This window comes from Cnephaeus nilssonii, assembly GCF_951640355.1.
Source record: "Cnephaeus nilssonii genome assembly, chromosome: 18".
Lineage (NCBI taxonomy): Eukaryota > Metazoa > Chordata > Mammalia > Chiroptera > Vespertilionidae > Cnephaeus > Cnephaeus nilssonii.
Window position 1 is genome coordinate 4,773,137 of NC_137089.1, and position 14,394 is coordinate 4,787,530.

General features: G+C 46.1%; 1 protein-coding gene across 3 annotated transcripts in view; it reads left to right on the forward strand.

Annotated features, from left to right (window-relative positions):
• The window catches only part of ADCY8 (adenylate cyclase 8), a 143,102-nt gene that overhangs the window by 91,721 nt on the left and 36,987 nt on the right, over nucleotides 1–14,394 (forward strand). For 2 of the 3 annotated variants that reach the window (XM_079796329.1, XM_079796330.1), the window contains exons 8-9: nucleotides 2,567–2,764; nucleotides 12,645–12,745. In XM_079796329.1, the coding sequence (XP_079652455.1) occupies nucleotides 2,567–2,764; nucleotides 12,645–12,745 (299 nt within the window). The remainder of the gene's footprint in view (nucleotides 1–2,566; nucleotides 2,765–12,644; nucleotides 12,746–14,394) is intronic. The other variant, XM_079796331.1, reaches the window with a different exon arrangement.

The window sequence follows — 14,394 nt, forward strand, 5'->3', positions numbered from 1 at the left end:
GGGACCACTGAGCACTTGGTGCATATAAGACTAGTGACATAACTGCAAGGAATAAAAATAATTGCTTGCATGAGAATTATCCACCTCAGCGTCACTGACATGTTGATGCAAGGGCTCCGTCCTGGCTCTAAACTATCACCTGGTGGCGATGATGAAAGAAAAAGGTTTTTCTCTCCTTTGAAAGAGCCACACAGACAGACAATAGAATTCAGTGAGGGTAGGGGACTCTGAACGGAGGAGAATTATTGGTCTCTGCCTTCAAAAAAGAGGTCAATGGCACAGGCACCCAGGAAGCAACTTTTATTCCTGGTTTCCCAAAGGCCCCCTAGAGACCAATGTCCATCCCTGACGACATTTCAGCAGTGCCCATCAAGAGGAGAAAAATGAGGACAAAGCTCATTAAATGAGTTATTCGTTCAATTAAATGCATTCAATGCCAAGGACACATCTTTTGTTCTGAGATTACAATATTCTTGTGGGGAAAAAATGTACCTTTCTTTTATGACATGGGAGTCATGCGAGAGCACTGTAGCTGTGACCGTTGATATAAATAAGTCCCAGAAAGGATTTTTGAAATTCCCCTTCCCTGTGAAACTCCAAGGTCCAAGAGCAACTGGAGGCATGAGGAACTGCTAGAGTGGATAATTAGCTCAGTTTAGTTCCAAGAAGTGCAACTGCAGGAGAATAAAAATTACACAGAGAGATGGAAATGGCTAACTATGAACGTGCCCAGATCTTTAGCTGATTTATGTCTGGCTGTTAGACCCACGGTCCAACCACCTGCTGGGAGGGCATCTTGGCATCTTCAAGCCAGAATGTATGCCCAAAGGCAGCATCTTTCCCACCTCCTCTCAACACAGAGAACTAAAAGTTGTCATTTTTTGCACCTTTTATAAAGGATTTCCCCCCGAGAAGCCGATGGGAGATGCACCTCGTGATGGAGAGTCCATCTCCTTTGCCTTCTGAGAGGCTGTTCTAATGCAGCTAATCCCAGGGGCCGAGCCCTCTGGCCCTGCGTGGATCCTGCTGTTCAATTTTCTGGAACACTGGTCCCTGTTTCCTTCTCTCCATGTAACTATCTTTTCCCCTGTGGTAGCCTCCCTGTACTCAGAGCTGAAACTCACTGCTCAGTGCCTGAGGGGCATATACTTCCCTTTCTCATGTTGGCACGTGCCACTCGAGGAGAAGAGGGTTCCAGTGAATTCTACCAGTGATGAAGCCCTGCTACGGAGTGCCTTAGAGACCTGGACATTAGGAGACACTGACTGTCTCTAGGAAGGTTAAAATGAAGAGTCCGACAGTCCACAGGAAGGGTCCTATGGACAGGCTAGAAGGTCCCTGAGGTCACAGTCCCCGACTCTGGCTCAAGTCAGAGGCTGCGACCCTTGTCTCTCGGATACAGGAAGGGTCTGGGCCTCCAAGGTGCTGTCAGCTCTCACAGGCTGCCAGTCAGTGAGCCCGTCACCGTACCTCAGGCTAGCCTGTGGTCTGGCGCACGGCCACGCCGAGAGGCTGGCAGAGAACAGCAGGAGTGGTGAGTATAGCCCGAGGCAGGGAGTTTTCACTGCCCCACGCTGCAGAGGCACCACATCTTCTGCCAGAGACGAGCACCCCTGTTCCTCTAGCCCTTCAGCTCCAGTTCCCCCCTTTTTGTCAAAGAAGCTGTCTTACGTTGGAGCTGTAAGCGAGCATTGCATTTGGCTCCATCCAGCCAGTTGGTCTTGTCCCCTGCACTGAATTACCTACCGACAGGGGCCTCCCGGCCAGACCTGGTGTGTCTTCATAAGCTAATGCTATTTCCGCATCCACGTAGCCATACCCAGGGGCCAATGGGGTGGTCGTGCCTTTCACGCCTCCTGCTGTTCAACCCTGTGAACTGGAGAGGCTGCAAATGCTTGCATTTTTTTTTTAATTTTTAATTTTTTTTTTTTGCCTAAAGGAAATTAAACACATATATCTATATAGAAATATAGATATATAACGGTCTATGGGGAAAAACATTTGTGCAGCATAAAAATCTAACAATCATTATCAAGTTCAAGGTGCAGATCTTGACACATCTGGCTGGCTGTCCATGAGGAATGCTTAAAAAAAAAAAAAATGCAAGCCATGGGTCCCCACGTCTCTCCACCCCCATTAAGGGAAAGACCACACGAAAATGTGGAATCTGCTTGGTTGGAGATGATCATTTCTGTGGGCTTTTCAGACTTATTTTACTTTCTGTAACTGGTACTGATTCTCTTTCTCTCATACCAGAGATGTGCCTGGTTAGAGAAATGGTCTTGATTAACATTTCCAAGCCGACAGCTCTCCCAGGTACCTGAACCGCAGGAATTCAGTGCACCTACTTGGAGGAGAGGGGCGCGTCCCTCTTGATGTACTAACCGGCCAGGTTGTGTTTCTCTAAACCGAATGCTAACTTACCAACTTCTGTAGGTTTCACTGAATACAGCTGCATGGAATGCTATTACTGTTTGCAATGCAACCTGATTTAAAAACACTGCATTTCTCTTTAATCCGAAGGGGACTAGCAGGTTTATGGTGTTTGCATGTGCTTTCCCCCTAGACTCTGGCTGCCCTAACAAGAAATTCAATAAATCTACTTCCAAACCATCTTGCACAAGCTTTGCATGTCCAGTCGGGGCCTGAGGAAATTAACAAGCGAATAGAACATACCATCGACTTGCGGAGTGGCGATAAATTGAGAAGAGAGCATATCAAGCCATTCTCACTGATGTTTAAAGACTCCAGCCTGGAGCACAAGGTAGAGCTGGGTGTGCGCAGCGGCTCCTTTTCTGAAGTCGAGTGTCGTCCATGTTCGTGGGGCCAGAGAGAGGGCCGGGGGCTGCGGCCTCGGTCGGTGTGTCTGTGGTTTGTCTGTCTGGTGTGGTTTGGTGCTGTCTTTTCTTTTCCTGTTTGAAAACCATGCGTAGACGGAAGGCCATGAAAGGAGAGGCCATTTAGATAAGGAAGGGAAAGATAAGGGGAGGCACAAGGAGCCCTGACCCCCGGGAGCCTCCCAGGCCTGCCTTGCACTTGGACGTCCTTAGCCCAGGTGACACTGGCACTCACTTGCCTCTGCTTTTAGGTTAATCCTCATGGGCAGCAACCACTGGAACATAATACATGAAGGCGCCGAATAACTTCATGCAAGCATGACTGTCTTCCTTAGATGACAGGGGACACGCATTCTCCCAGCTGTCTGCTGGTCCCCGATGCAGACATAATAGAGAGAAGAGGAGCTGTGGATTCAGAGCTGGGTTTGAATGCCACCTCTGCTACTGCTTTGCTGTGTGGCCTTTGAAAAGTGGGGTAGCCTCTCTGAGCAGGAGCCGCACAGTGGGATAATGAACGTGCCTCCCCCACAGGTTGGTGTGGAAGGTTCAAAGCAATGCCTTGAGTAGGGGAAGTGTCCGAAAATGGCAGCCATCACCACATTGAGGGTGACTGCCTCTGAGGCCCTGTTCTCTCCCCAGCTCTAAACTGTCAACAGCTGTGCGGAGGTGGGCGCGGTCCCTGCTTCACTGGGCTGCGCCTGGCACTGGCGGAAGCTGGCAGGCCTGCCTTGACTGGGCACAGGAGGTCTGGTCTCTGCAGGAGCCTCTGGCAACAACAGCAGGGAATCTGCAAGCAAATTTCAGGATTTTGATCTGACCCTCTGCAAAGCTCCAGGGAGCGATCTTTCACGAGTTTGCCCGGCTTCCTGGGTGACTCTGCATTCCTCAGTGTGAGGAATGCACACTGCCGTGCCCATGCACCATTCCCAGTGAGTGTCTGATAACCACCTAAGGCTGCAAACTCCAAAATTAATATCTTCACCTGCAGTTCGCAATTTGAAATGTATTGTGTCTGTGTACCGACAAAACAAAAGGAGAGGGAACGTTTTGCTTTACTCTACCTCCCCTCTGCCAAATGCCAGGCGGACTTTTCTGATTTGTAATATAATTGGGGGCTTAAGGTCCAAATTAAATGCATTTTCTTCCCTGGTTGCTGCATTGAAGGAGCGAGGAAGAGCAGGGTGGTCTTGCAGAGAATCTTCTCAATTAGCCCAGTAAACGCTGGTGTCCAGAGCTGCACAAAACCCTTGTCTTCATTCTTGTTAAAGATGTACTTGATTCACTAATGACCTGACCTCAGCAAACAGAATTTCTAATTTTCTTTTTATTAAATAGCATCCACATCGCATCTGCAGGGACCTAGTGCTGGAGCAGGAATGGACCTGGGAGGCACGGGGTGTCTGAGGGTGACTTCTGTGACATGGGGGGTTCTTCTAGGAGCAACAGAAGGCAGGAATGCCCCACCACAGTCCAGCCTTGTGCCATGTAGCGTGTGGTCTGCATTGCACGGGGCCCCTGGGGTGAGGGCAATGGGGCACATCAGAAAATGTTCATCCCCCCCATCTCACAGAGACACCCCTCACTGACGCTTGCTCGGGGACCCTCTCTAGGGCTGCATTACAGCTGAGAGGGGATATATATGAAGTAACCATCATTGGGTATTTCCCAAATGCCATATACTCGTCTAAGCTGTTTGTACAAATAGACCAACAATGAAGAGTATGGGGTAGATGTTACTATGAGCCTCATTTTCTACTTGATGAAATAGAGAGACAGGGAAATGACCAAGAAATGCCCAAACTCGAACTGTCAGTACAGGGGCTGTGACCTCCGAAACCAGTGTCTTGTCTCTCCCTGGAGCCCCGGAGACTTGCCCTCCCAGGCCCTTGTATAAGAAGACAGTCCTGTGTTATGTTCATCCACTCCTCTTCAAACCTCGGATGGGGTGCGAGGCCTGGAGCAGGGGTTGGAGGGCGAGATTAAATAGGAAAGGGTCCTAGGGCCTTAACCAAACAGAGCAGGCCCTTCAAATGCACAGGATTCTGCGCCTTATGTTTATATATGTCGGTTTATTGCATCCTCAGAAAAACATTACTATCCCACTTACAAAAGAGAAAACGAGCCTCTTAGAGGTCAAGTAGAGGTCACAGACCTCAGAACCCCACTGCCATACTTAATGGACTCTGAGCTACCACCACCTTGGAGCTGTCCCACCTATTGCACAGACTAAGAAAGGTAAATCGCCCAGCATGGGGAGTTGGGTGATTTATCCCCCCACCCCCACCCGCACTCACAGTAAACTGGGCTTACACCTCCAGGGTAAGGATGGGCAGGAAAAAACCTACCCAGCAGACAAGAAAAGAGGGGAAACCCATATTCCTATACCCTAGAATTGGTTAGATGGGGGAAAAGAGCTCTCCAAGAAGTTCAAGTCCAAAAGGCAATCCGCATAGGTTTGCTGCCTGAGTTCACACTCTGAATGTGGTCTTAAAAAGCACCTCAGGCAGAGAATGTATATTTAAAGCAGTCCCTGGTTGACACTGCCCCCTGCTGACCAGCAAGAGCAATCGCAGACCTCCCTGGAAGAACGCAGAGATTTTAAGACTCCACTGATGACAGTAAGACGCAATCTGATTTCAAACACACTAAAATGTGAGGGCGGGTTAAGTATCTTAGAGTTGGTGAAATATATATATACAGTATGTGTGACACCAAAACCTTTAACCACTGCCCTATCCTGCTTTTGGGGAGCAAGTTTGCACCATAAAATGGCAATGACCTCACCCTGGGGAGGTTTGTGGGGAACAAAAGGCTTTACTGTTTCAACAATAAAAGGGTATGTAACTAAAGGTTGTATAACTTTATTGTCTCAACAGTAAAAGGATATATAACTAATAAAACTCTCCAGCTTTATTAGTGAGATGTCATTCAGACCTTTCTTGACCACATGTGCTTATAGCAACTGGCACACCTACCAGCAGCAGCGTGTGCAGCAGGCCTTTCGTGTACCACCTCCCCACACCACCGTGCTGCTTAACCACTTGTTGGATGAATGCAGACTCACATTAGGGAGACTATTCGAGGAGACGCCTCGCCCTGTAGCTGGTCTCAGCATATTATTTTAGAGAACTCTAAGCCAAAGCACACAGGTCAGTTTTGATCTGATTCTAAGAAGCAGTGCCTCAGGAGAGAAGAGTATAAAGTTCCACATATTCTCTGCCATGTCATTTCAAAGTCACACTCACACATACATACATGCACGCTACACATATACATGCATACATATACATACATACACATGCGCACATGTATACACATACATAAACCTTTATGAATACACATTCCTACACCTATACACACATACACATATACACATATTCATATATATATACACACATACACTTATGCACACTCATACACGTGCATGCATACATACACATATATACATCTACACATGCACATATACACACATACATACACACAGAGGCATCTTTTCAGTTAAGCTTCAGAAAAGTGCACTCACAACTCGGGCAGCTTAGCCACATCTGGGCAGCACATTCCCCACCTCTGTCCCCGGGTCCGGCATCTGTGAGCTGGGAGGGTTGAGCTCCCCATCCTTCAGCAGTCAGGGCTGTGAGCCTGTGAATTCCCTATGACCACAGTGACCAAGTGTTGTGGTTTGCCTGAGACGGACCTGGTTTACACCTATTTTCTCAATAGAACTTATAGCAGCACCGCCTTGCAGGCTCACAAATCACCCAGTGTGGATGCAACTCATGTGACCCAGGTCTCGGGCCTCAGCCAGATCAGAATTAGTGGGTCTCACAATCTTCACATCCCAGCAACAACACGAGGGCTTTCTGGGTGGGTGAGGGAGGGGACCTAATCCAGTCCTCCCAGATTTTCCAGAAGGATCCACTGCCCTCCTTTAGCATCAGGCTGAATATTTCCTAAGGGACCTTACAGATCTCAGGGGCAAACAAAAATTAGATCTATGGTAAAGAGATGTAGGAAACCAGACATGTTTTTTCAAATACTGTCGATCATATTGGACTTTTTCTTTTATTATATATGACTTATTTGTTAGTAAAAAAAAAATGCATTTTCATTACTGAAAGCTTATACAAACATATAAGGCAAAACGATGAAAATGACATCCTGTGATCCTACAACCCAGGATAACTAGGCACTGTTAGCATTCTGGCACTTGGCATGCTGGTCTTTCATGAGTGTGGTTCTGTGTACATATCTTTGCTATTGGTTTTACTAAGTGGGACCATTTTATACATATGCTTTATACCATAGTGTTAAACATTCTTTGCTTGAGCTTTTCCCCACATTATTAGGTTACAAAGAAATTACTTTGTAACTGCACACTATCCCATTCCATGTTTTAAACATTTTGGGCTTTTTTTCCCCTCCATTTTTCACTATTATAATTTATAAATTACATGGTGATGGCCATTGTCATATTGAAATCATACATCCATGCATAATTATTTTCTTAGGATAAATTCCTAAAAATGAGATCAAGAGAATGCACATTTTTAAATACTCTATGTGCATTCTGAAATTGTCCCCCAAAATGTGACTGTTCTTTTTAAAAATCACCAACTTGATAAGAGACAAGCAGCATCTTCCTGTCATGTTTTAAAATTATTATTGAGGTTGATGCCTTTCTGTATATGTTTTTTTTAATATGTTTTTTTTTATTGATTTCAGAGAGAGGAAGGGAGATAGAAGCATCAATGATGAGAAAGAATCATCAATTGACTGCCTCTGTACACCCCCTACTGGGGATCGAGCCCGCATCCTAGACATGTGCCCTAATCAGGAATCAAACCATGACCTCCTGGTTCATGGGTCGACCGACACTCAACCACTAAGACACACCGGCTGGACTGTATTTTTTTTATGTTTTGATCTTTATATTTCTTCTTTTGTGATTTGCACATCTGTCTTAACTGCCATCTCTCACTGTGCTCACCTCAGTCTTACTGATTTGCAAGTATTCTTTATATAGTGAAGAACTTAACCCCAGAACACTTAGAAGAAGGTGATGTTTCTCAGTCTCTGGTCCTTATTTCTCTTCTAGGACAAGGCTCTGAATGAAGCTTAGGATGAGGAAGACGATTCATTATTATTACTTAAAACCAACCCCAAACCTTTAGTGCCTTAAGAGAGCTTAATATCATAGAAACACTTATTTGGAGTGACTTCATTCAGCTTAGTGTTGAATTCTGTTGTCCTGAGTCCCTGGCCACGTTTCTCTGTCCTGGGCTGCACGTTAGGACTTGGACGGGTCACTTCCTCCTGCCTTCTGAGGAACACGGGACTAGTTGTCACTCCCATGGCCTCACCAGGCTTGGGGACTGGACCAGTCAAGGAAGGAAGAGTTCCTCCTGCCAAGGATGGGAGGTTTGGGGGAGGGGGAGCTGGAAGAGTGGTGGGTTGGAAGCTTTATAAAGTCCTGCTTGGGATTCTCCTAGTCAGTCAACCACCCTTCCACCCCCCCAAGCCCCTCCCCCACACACACACACACACTACCACCCCACCCCCAAGGCAGAGCACAGCATGAGGAAATATATTGCCATTAAGGGTCTTCTTTTATCCCTGGGGTGGGTGAGATCCTTCCAGCCTCACACTTCTGGGGCTCTCCATCTTACACATGTTAGCGCATTTCTTTGTGAGTCTACCAAACGTGAGGAAATCCACGTTTGTGCAAAAGCGAGGTTACTCGGAAAGAAGTATGCCGTGAGAGATTTCCGCAGGCACACCTGTCACTCATAGAACCGCTCTGGTAATGACTCTGGCTAGACACTAGACACTAAGCTAAGGAAGACAGTCTATTTCAAAATGCGAAATTAGTCCCTCGCACTTTTATTGCAATTATGCCTTTTACCCAAATGGTCTAATTTAAGGAGGCTCTAGTCATTGCCGCACTACGGTAGTGCGTGAATTCACAATAGAACGAGGTTAACTTTCCTCATTCACTCATGAAAAATGAGCGGATTGTCCCTGTTGAGATTCTTCTTTAATTTAACAAACATATTAATTTATGCTAATGAAAGATATGCTAGGAAATTATCTCTCGCAAACTAGATTTATCCAAAGATGAAATGGGTTCTCAAGTGAGTGGTTGATTTCCCCTATCATTGGAAATGTGCAGGCAGGAGCTAACGGCTCATTTCTGAGAGATTTTACTGAGTGAAACAGGCATTAAGAAGGGTTAGACCAAGGCAACAAATACAATCCACTCCCATAAAATTCTGTAAGCGCACAGGCACACTTGGACAAAAGTCTGGCTGCAGCTGGCACCGTTAACGAGAGAACTGCTTTGGCTAGAAGCATCCTACATCTTGTAGAGCTGTAAGTCCTCTTTATCTCGTAGTCGAAGGGGAGAACCTAGGCGTGGAGGGTGATTTTCCTCCCCCACACCTAGGAAGACTTCCTGGGTTGTCTTAGACACAGAAGCACAGAAGACTAGAGACTCTGTCCATCACCTCTGTAGGTTGGCTTCCCTGGCCTCCCTCTGTGGGTAAAGAATCCAGATGGGCTTTTCCCTGTGTGATCAGATCCGTGTTCCTGGCTTCCTCGTGACAGATCCATGCACCCACAGATGCTCAAGGCTCTGATGTCATCTCTGAAGATGCCTTCCAAGAGCATCCACGGCCAACATCCCCAACATCCCCTGTCTTACTTCCTTGGGAGGGAACCCTGTTGTCAATCTGCTCAAATCAAGTCAGAAACCTCCATAAACCACATCAAGATACACTACTGTGTGCCCAGTGAAGAAAATGGCCTGTCCTTGAAAATAGCAAGGTAGCAGCAGGTGGAGCAGCCAAACTCTCAGGATTCCCTACTTATAATCTGTAAAGTCCTGGTTGAGTTATTGAATTATCCTAACCCTCAATTTCATTATCTGCAAAATGGGGATATGACAAATAGGATCTCCCTCAAAGTGTTGTCATAATTAAATGAGATCATCCATGTAAAACATGTAGCATAGTGCCACCTTGCAGTGGGTGCATAATGCATGAATAAACAATAGAATAGAGGTTAAATTCCCTAATTATCTATCATTATCACTCAAACTTTTTATATTACATTTTGGCCAGTTCCTGAAAACCCTACAGATTCAAAAATAATAATCAAATTCTAATCTATGCTCTCAAAGGAAGCCCTTGTAATTGATGCCAAGTGCTATGCCCTTTTAATTGGCCTGAACCCCATTTACAGCTGGCTCAGGTACCGCCTCCAGGGGGTGGCTCACAGGGAGACACTGATGGGGGAAGATCTGGAGGCAAAGTAAGTCTTCCCACTTTGTCTTCCCCAGTTTGCCATGGGAATAGAATGAAAAATGTAAGATCTTATGCAACTGTATATTGGATGCATGATGATCATCTAATATTTTGAAAGTCGTCAGAGACTCAGGCATGGTATCTATAGGAAAGGACCTCTCACGGGGAGAATGGGCCAATAATGGAAAGAATGCTTTGCAAAGGAGTGAGTTCTCAGGCAATGGGAGTGTTCAAGTTGAGGGTGTTCCAAGGCCTAGGACATCCTGCTCCAGCTCAGAGAAGAGAAACCCACTTCCTCCACCAAAGCAGAGCAGGTCCCCTGGAGATAATCAGTAGGCGTTTGAGTCCATATCAGGGGTGTTATGGAAAGGATTCCTGAAGGCGGAGGCCCATTATAACTCCAAGATGCTGTGACAATGATAGTAATGATGAGTTAATGACAATGCCAATGGTGATGATGATAATGGTGAAGATGAAGAAAAGGAGGAAGAGCGGGATTAAGTACACTAAAAAGTATTGTTTTAAATTTTTCAGGATCAAATCTATATAACCAAACCAATTTGAAATTAATCAGTCAGCCAACAAAGAATAATCCCATCTTGTGCAATTCGTTGTTAAGAGGAATTCAGACATGTGCCTTCCTTTGAATCAACTGCTCTGTGGCTAACTCGTTTATTTCCAAACTGGTGTGTGTGGGTCTCTATGACTGTGCCCCTTTCATTGAAAGCCCCTTTGTGAGTATTAGTAGCATGGATGTTCTATGGCGTTGCCTGGAGTCACGATGGCTTAGAGTGATTCTTCGGAGCATGTTCTGGTTCCCTCTGGATACCAAGTAGGCTGTCCGAATGTGGACAGAGGCCTGAGGTCTGGGGAGTGAAAAAGCATTGCCCGGCCCCCTCTGAGCAGCTCTGTGCTTCTCCACGGAGCTCACCAGCTGCAGGCCACTGCCCTCCCTGAATCTTAGCCGTGACAATGAGCAGCAAGTTCGATCTGAAACCCAGACCACACCAAGAAACAGGCAAGAGAACAAAAGTCATGTGACTGTTGGCTATGACTACCGTACCGACAAGAGGTATGGTTTCATTGGCCTGACCACCAAGAGAAGGTGATGGCTACCTCTCTACTGAGGTCAGAGACTGAGCTCACAACAGTGAGAACTCGATGTCCTGGCTTCCTTCATAAAGCAACTCTGTGAAATTCAAATCAGCGGTTACAAAGTTTCTAAAGCCAGGCTTAGCTTCCTGCCCCTTCCCTCTGCTGCCCTTGCTAAACATGATGCGTATGCTGTGTGATCCATGGCGAGTTACTAGACCTCTCTGGCATGAAGGTAAAAGGCGAAGCTCGGTTTGGGCTAATTCCAAGGTCTTTTTCTGTTTTAAAAACTCCTTTCCTCTCTCTGAGTGGACTGGATTATTCTTCCATTTAATGACTCCAAGGTGAATCTGGAAACCAGGCAGGACGCGGGCAAGTACACAGTGAGCGCTGACCTTCCGGAAGCTTTTAAGGCTGGGTAATGAGATTACCGAGTTCTCTGGATAATCAAAATCAAGTCGGCGCCGTTCCCCGGGGCTGCCTGGAGCAGACACAGAGGGCATCCAGCTTACGGGTCCATCAGTCTGAGTTTCTCTCGCGTGAAATGAAAGGGTTGCCCTTTTTCCATTTAAATGTAAGGTAATTTAAAAAAAAACAGATCCTCAATGCGATTTTTTTTAACAAGAGAAAAAAAAATGACAAGAATGTTATAAGCCAAAATGTTAAAAAGTGCTATTTCTGGGGTACTGAAAGTATAAGTATTTCTGTGCATATGTTTTTCTATATTTTCCAACACTGGTTAATTACATAATTACTCTGCAATCAAGAAAAAAATGTTATTTTTAGAAACAAACCAATAAACTATCAAAGCTACTATTGAAAAAAAATTTTAAAAATAAAGAAGTTGCAAAAGATTGAAAAAAATAATGGGCTGTCTTTGCTGGGGGTCCTGAAGCTAGTTTGTTCTAAGAGCCTACGGATTTATTTTCCAATAGTTTTATGAAAAAGGAGGCAGAAAGACTCTCTCTGGTAAAACATTCCCCCTGTGTCCCCAAACCAAACAAGAAATCGAGCAAGATCCTTAAGGGACTTAAGTTTACTCATGAAGAAAGTCAGTGTGAATTTGATTTGCCAAATATATGGGTGTGTGCTCTTCTGTTTTGTTAAAATGATGCTAGTTCGGTGGGAGAAGAAAGGGATAAACTCATGCCAAGCCCCTCCCGGGCCCTGTGCCTGGGAAGGGAATTTATTTCCTCCTGGGCTCTCAGGGAGAGGCTGGTGGGAGGGATGGAGACAATCCTCAGTGAAGGGTTTCTTCTGATATGGATTCCTCTTAATTTAAAAAAAAGAAATCTTTATTTGCTTTGCCTCTTCTTGCTGTTTCCCCGCCCCAGCTCCAAACACTGGTAAAGCTGAACTCTTGCAAACACCCAACTGTGCTAGAAAGTAATTTCTTCTTCTTTTTTAATCACAGTATTCTCAAATGAGGGACGAAGTGTTCAAGTCAAACTTGGTGTGTGCGTTCATCGTTCTTCTGTTTATCACGGCAATACAGAGCTTGCTTCCTTCTTCAAGGTAAATGCGAAAGGACACAGCGGGCAGGGGAAAGCGCTTCGCGAACCGATGGTGCCTCGCCAGGCCAGCCAGCAGATCCTTTCGAGGGCTCAGAATTTAAAATAACGGGATCCGGGACGCATGTGTGGCGATATCAGTGTCTACTTTGTGGTCTTACTCAGCTTATAAGCTCATCCTTCTGCCAAGGCCAGGGGCCTTCCCCCAATCCTAACAAACACAAGGACCAAAATCAAAGCAGGCCTCCCTCTTACGTGACATCACCCACGAAGGCGGCAAGGGAGTGTAACAGCTCGATCGGTTTTCTCATCTATAAAGCGGGAATAACAGTGCCAGCATCCCAGGGTTGATGTCTGAACTTAATGAGCCATTGGATCAATTCTGGCTCCATTCCCCCTTCTGGGCCACCCATTGAAGTGGCTAAGAATGCCTTCCTCGCAGGGTTGCTAATAGGGTCAAGGGCACCCTTGGCCTCCTAGGTCCGTGGTCCGCAAACTGTGGCTCTTTGGCCCCTTGAGTGTGGCTCTTTCACAAAATACCACGGCCTGGGTGAGTCTATTTTGAAGAAGTGGCGTTAGAAGAAGTTTAAGTTTAAAAAATGTGGCTCTCCAAAGAAATTTCAATGGTTGTACTGTTGATATTTGGCTCTGTAGACTAATGAGTTTGCCGACCACTGGCCTAGGCTCTTTGCAGGTTCTAAAGGGTGTACGAATGTCACGGATCAGTACCATCTGGGTCTCTGTTTCCCATTGCACCACAACAGCTAGAGGATGTTCACTCATCCCCACCGATGCCTGCCTCCCCAGCAAACATCCGATGGTGATACCAACCCAGGCCTGTTTACAGTCAGACTGCAGAGAGCAATTAGAACACGGGGTCGAGGAATGACTTGGACAGAGCTGCTTGTCACTCCTTTTCAGACTCAGTTTCAGAAATGAAAGGTTTCCTCACCTCTTCCGTACACCAACCATGCAAAAGCAAGCTCGGGACCCTGGGCGCCTGAGGAGCTCTATAATTAGATAAAAATGACACCCTGGCGCTAACCATGTTTTTGTGCAGGAATGAATGGATGCTGAGGAGCTGTGGCAGGGACCTCCAGAGGCATTTAACATGCAATGCCAGGGCCTCGCTTAGGAAGCCTGTCTTGTCACTAAGCCTCTTCCCATAGATCCTGAAACCGCCTTTGGTTTCCTGAATATCACCACGAACAGAGAAAGAGAATAACCTTTCTTTGAGTTCTCATGTGCAAAACACTTCACTGCGTGATTACTTTAGCGCCTGAACCTCCTTTAAAGAGGTGAGCTTAAGAAAACCCAGTTTGGCACGTTGAAAACTTATACTCAGAAGAGTGAGTTATCTTGCCCAAGGCTTAGCTCTTGCCCCAGGACCATATGCCTGCCTCTCACCTCCTGTCTTAGTCGGTTCAGGCTGTTATTTTTAAAAATGCCACAGACTGGCAGCTTATAAACACTAGAAATTTCTCTCTCACTATTCTGGAGGCTGGAAGTCCAAGGTCAAGTGCTGTGCTGGCTGATCCAGTGTCTGATGAGGTCTCTCTTCCTGGTTCACACAAAGCTATCTGCATCTTCCACACGCACGTGGCAGAAGAGACAAAGGAGCTCTCCTTTTAAGGGCACTAACCCCATTGCTGA